The following is a 5,100-nucleotide window of genomic DNA, read 5'->3' as shown; positions in this document are numbered from 1 at the left end:
CACTCTCCACTTCTGCGCTCCCTTCCACAGGGTGCGAGCCAACAGGGAGGGAGGAAGGGAGGAAGGGAGGGAGAGAGGACCCACCATCGTAAGACTGGGCCTTCTCCAGGTTGTCGTTGCTCCTCTTGATGGTGACAAAGCCACAAGGGGGATGCTTGGAGCCACACATGAAGGCCTCCACGGGCTCGCAGTCCTTGAAAAGACTGTGGGGAGGGAGGGAAGAGGGGAGGGAAAATAGGGAAGGAGGGAAGGAGAGAGGGAGGGAGGGAGGGAGAAAAGTTAAGGGAAAAGTCAGGCAGCCACAAGAGCGAGCTTCGTACGCATGGGGCAACAGGCAGGATTTCAACCCCACCTCCCCTCCCACTCACTCCATCAGATCCTCCTCGACACAGTTGTCGGGGAGACCGCCCACAAAGAGCCGGACGTTCTCGTCCTCCGCCCCTCGACCCCCGCCATCTGCCAAGGTGCAACAAAAAGAATGGTGAACGAAGGAAATTATCGGTCCACGACCTCGGCCCGGGGAGAGTCTTCAACTGCCCCCTCCCCCCCTTCTCCGAATCCAACCATGACTCTCCCGCCCTATCTTCCCTTCCTCCCGATGTCTGTTCCCACCTTTTTCAATCATGCCTTGCGTGCTACGATCCACCGTTATCTTGGACCCGTCGAGTTCGGTCTCGTGCAGCTCCTCAATAGCCTGGAGAGCCCCACAGGGAGGAGGCGAGGGAGAAAGGGAGAGAGGGAGACCGGGTGAGAAGGATATCGGAACGGGTGCTCCTCGAATGACACCTTGACTTCCTGCGCAAGCTTGGACAATGAGGCCCGGACCTTAGAATAGACAGGTGCGACGGAGAATCAAGAAAGGCAGAGAGGAACAGGAGGCACTCACCCGCTTCCCGTCAGCCTCGTCTTTAAAGGTGATGAAGCCATACCGTTTACTTTCGCCTGTGTTTCGGTCCTTGCAAACCTGAGAAGGTAGGAGTTGGACGGTTGACGAGGAGAAAAAAGGAACGAGCGGGAAGTGGGCGAATTACGTCGATCCAATCCCTCCATGTCCTCTCCTCCCACACATGTTCCTTCCCTGCGTCTTTCCCGAAGCCGACCTGCCCCTATCCCTACCTGTGCCCAGACTATTTCTCCGCCTATCGCGTCCTTGAAATATTTCTCGAGCCCAGTGTCGTGCGTTTCCTTGGACAAGTTACCGATGAAGAGCTTAAATCCGATCAAAGACATGAAGAGGAGATAAGGAGGGGATAGCGGCAGAAAACAGGTGCTGCAGATACGCGTAGCCTAGGCCGTGCGGCAATGTGCTTGGGATATTTGAAGGAATGAAGAGAATTTGGTGGAGGAGGTGGACAGATGTAGGTGGGCTACAGCGTGCAAGCGAGAGGAAGGTGGTCAGAGGCCTCGACGTTCTCCCGAGGGTGAGTTGAGGGTAAAAAGTGGAAACCAGAGCGCACGCTTGGCTGGTTGGCGGGAGGAAGGTGGGGAGGGAACGCTATGCTTCAGGAGAAGGAATATTTCGCGGAGATGAGTGAGGAGAAGAGGACAAGGAATGAGGGAAGGTGGGAAAAAGGAGGAGGAGGAGGAGGAGAAGGAGGAGGAGGAGTCGAGGGGAGGAAGGTTCATGAGGCAAAGCACAAGAGAGATACAACAGGTGACGCATGTCGTGGGGCTACAACCTCACGCATCAACGTGTCACACCTGGACTATGATAAAGTGAAGGCACAACCGCGGGTGAGTCGGTGAGAGCAGCCGTGGCAATTGTTGCCCTCAGAGGCCGCCTCCCTGGATGACGGCGAGGATATGATGCTTTACGACCCTTCCTTTACCGCCCCCTGCCACAAGCCCGAAAGCTACCCTGCCGCAAAGGCACGCCTCCTCCACTTTTGTCCGCGTGGATCGACAGGGTAAGAATTGCATCGTGCTGTGTAGAGAAAGGCTGACGACTCCTTTCCTTTGTTTCCTGGCTTTTCACACAGTGTGGCAAGGAGACGTTGGAGTTACGCTAGTTGCACAAGCAGCATGCCTTCAATGTGGTCAACACCAGGTCCGAGAAGACCGAAGCTCAGCATCATCGTCCTGGGCATATTTTTTCTTCCGTCCGTCCAGGGCTTCCTTCATCCACCTCTCCCCGCCTTGCTTCAAATTTCTTATCCGCTGTCTGCCGGTCGCTCCTCCTCCTCCTCGGGCGGTCAGCAGGCTCCCACCGAACATGTAAATCAACAAAAGCGGCGAAAACAGCCATTAGGACCAGAGATAGGATCCCAGTCGGATGAAGAGAAAGGAAAAGCACAAGCCAATGCTGACAGCCCCCTCTCTCCCTCGAACCCTCCCGACCGCTCCTCCCCCGCCCTCTCGCCTTCGGCCGCGGCTCGTCTAGAGCGCTTGCCCGACGACACGGAAGAAAGGATCGAGGTGGTGCGTGTGCCCGACTTTGAGGGTACGTGCGCCATCCTTTCTCCTCCTCACGTGTTGCTGCTGAAAATTCCGGTTGGTTATGTGCCTTTTCTCTCTCTTCTTTTCATGCCCCCTGCGCACAGAAATGCTTGCCTGGGCGATTAGGATGGATGCGCGCGTGGAACGCCGGCGTATCGCGGGCCTAGGTAAGCTACAAACAGCCTGCTTTTCCCTTCCTTATGCCAACTTCCTCTGCCCTCCCCTACCTCGCCGCCGTCGTCCTCACGCGCGTCCTCCCCGAACCCACAGGCGGCCTGGTGGCAGAGCCTCCTTCTCCCCAAGTAGACCTGACCAAGAGGCGGCCGCTCTCAAAGAGGGATGAAGATAAAATGAACACCGTCATAAGAATGCTTTCCCAGTAGGTGCCCCTGTTCCGCCACCCATGCCCCCAGATCGCCACCCTCTCTCCCCTCGGCCTCCTGATGTGCACGATACCCCTCAGCACGTGCATGGGCCACACCTCTCCTCATCAACGCACTTTATGCTAGGGCTCTCACATTCTCGATTCCCCCTGTCTCCTTAGGCGCGCGGAGAGCAAGCGTGTTTTCTACCCGAATGAGATGGAGGAGCTTCGTGAGGTTCGTGTCCTTCCCCTTTTCCCCTCCCTCCGCCCCGACCGAGCAAGAAGTGCCCTGGCGAGCTTTGACCTCGGCCTCCCTCCTCTCTCCTTCCCTTCCCAATCCTAGGCGCTCCGGGACATGGAGTCGTTGATGAAGGACGATGCCGAGCACCTCAAGAAGGCGCAACAAGTGAGCTGAGGGAGGGAGGGAGGGAGGAGTCAAAGCGATGTGTCATTCCCTCCTCCCGGTAGCCCTCCATCCCAACCTCTCCCTTCTCCGTGTATCCTCCCCTTCCTCCTTCCCTCCCTCCCTGCCCCCACCAGGACGCACTTATCCTCAACAAGGCTGGGAGAGCCAAGAGCCGCTTCCAGAAGAAGCGGGAGGTGATGATCGAGGAGACCGGGGACTTCGATCCCATCTACGGGTAAGTGCCTCCCCTCCCCCTCCTTCCCCGCCCCCACCATCCTGTCGCTCCGACCCCTGCGGCTTGGTCGGGAAGGAGTTTCTGCAGGATGCGAACACCGGCTCCCTTCTCGATGTGTCTTAGGTTCTCATTTCTACTCTCGCGCCCTCTTCAGGAGCAAAGAAGTCCGCGATCAGATCTATTTGTATCTGTGGTCTCTGGTCAAGCGAGAACCTCGCCTTTTAGTGACGCCCTGGAGCGAGGGGGAGGAGGAAGAGGGGAAGGACGGCAGGGGCGAGCAGGAAGGGGACTAGGAAAGGAGAGAGGAAGGAGTTTTGTACAGATAGCATGGCGCCATCCATGTGTGCAGAGGGGTGAGAAATGAAGGCGAGGTCGTGGAGCCGAAACGTCACTTGAAGGCTCTCCCACGTTACTTCCCTGTGCGAGATCTTTGTTGAAGGAAGTAATGGCTGCTTCTTCTTATCCATTCTGTCGCTTTTCAAGCTTGACGTGACTTCCTTCTTTGTTCAAATCATTAGCCGAGACCCTTGTCTCCGTCATCTTCCTGCAATTTGAGTATGATGGTTTAGGTACCCATTCCGGCAGCATACCGCCACGGGTGCAAAATTTCAAGCGCCAGCTACCACACTGTCTCTCTCATTTTATATAGTCCTCAGGCCTTGATTCGCCCTCCTGGCTTCGCTCAAAATACCTCCCTCCCCGTCCCCCTGCACCCATTTACCGCGTCTTTACCTCCTACATCGATATCAGGCGGCCGTCCTCCGGCAGACCCTCTGTGGCGCTCCGCTCTCCTCTTTGCATTCCCAAAGGTGCCTTCCCTAACTTTTCCCTGCTCTGTGGAGGGACCGTGATCACTGTCGGAGACGACAATTCGATCTCTCGCCTCCACAATGCGTCACACAGGCAGGCGTCGTTCCTGGCATGGCACCTCTCCAAGGGACCTCTCCACCGCTTTACAATACATGGATTTTCTTTCTCCGGCGTGAACCCCCACGCCGCCTTTGTCTTCCTTATCACAACATATGCCACATTCCATTCCTTCTTCCCTTCCCTCCGGCCCCGCCATACCACCGCTTTGCCCTGATCACCGACCCCCCCCCCCAAAAAACTTCCATACACCCCTGTTTCGCCGCTTTGAGCGACGGGAGGTAGAATGAAGGGAGGTAGGAAAACGCAAGAAAGCGCATAGAATCTTCCCATCCTCATTGAGGTTGCGAGGCCCGTACAGAGGAAATCTTCAGCTCACGGCTATCCGCCCTCCCTCGCGCCCTCCCTTCCTCAGACCCCTCTTCCCTCAACATGATCCTCCTCCGCTTCGAGTTCTCCATCCTCCTCGCCTCCCTTCCCGCTACCTCCCGCCCGCTGAGTGAGGAGGTGGAGGAGGAGGAAGAAGAGACGCTGTTCTCCTCCCCTTCCTCGCCACATTCCCTCCCTTCTTCGCTTATGGAAGCCGAGATCGAGGAGGAGGTGGAGGAAGGAGGGGAACCGAGCAGGACGGGAGTCTCCTCGCCCTCGCCTTGTTTTCCTTCCTCTTCCTTCCTCTCCTCCTGCCCTTCCTCCTTCCCTTCCTGACCGACAACCCCGACCAGGGAGGAAGATGTGACCTCTGTCCTCCCTTCCCCCCCTTCCTCTACCTTCTCCCCAGCACTCTCCACTTCT

General features: G+C 57.1%; 1 protein-coding gene and 1 pseudogene across 1 annotated transcript in view, besides 1 other annotated feature; one reads left to right on the top strand and one right to left on the bottom strand.

Annotated features, from left to right (window-relative positions):
* The window catches only part of NGA_0559500 (uncharacterized protein), a gene marked incomplete at both ends in the record, with an annotated part of 1,269 nt that extends 1,182 nt beyond the window's left edge, over positions 1-87 (bottom strand). The window contains one exon of the mRNA XM_005855865.1: positions 1-87. This exon is cut by the window's left edge and continues 151 nt beyond it. Coding sequence (XP_005855927.1) covers positions 1-87 — 87 coding nt within the window.
* Positions 88-1,527: 1,440 nt separating this feature from the next.
* Positions 1,528-1,611: a sequence feature (Short protein (NGA_0560200, EKU20434.1) was converted to a misc_feature.).
* A 688-nt stretch (positions 1,612-2,299) lies between these two features.
* On the top strand, positions 2,300-3,750 carry NGA_0560100 (hypothetical protein; annotated as a pseudogene).
* Positions 3,751-5,100: the final 1,350 nt, after the last annotated feature.

Source organism: Nannochloropsis gaditana, assembly GCF_000240725.1.
Source record: "Nannochloropsis gaditana CCMP526 unplaced genomic scaffold scaffold080, whole genome shotgun sequence".
Classification (NCBI taxonomy): Eukaryota; class Eustigmatophyceae; order Eustigmatales; family Monodopsidaceae; genus Microchloropsis; species Microchloropsis gaditana.
This window is presented reverse-complemented; position numbering and strand designations above follow the sequence as displayed.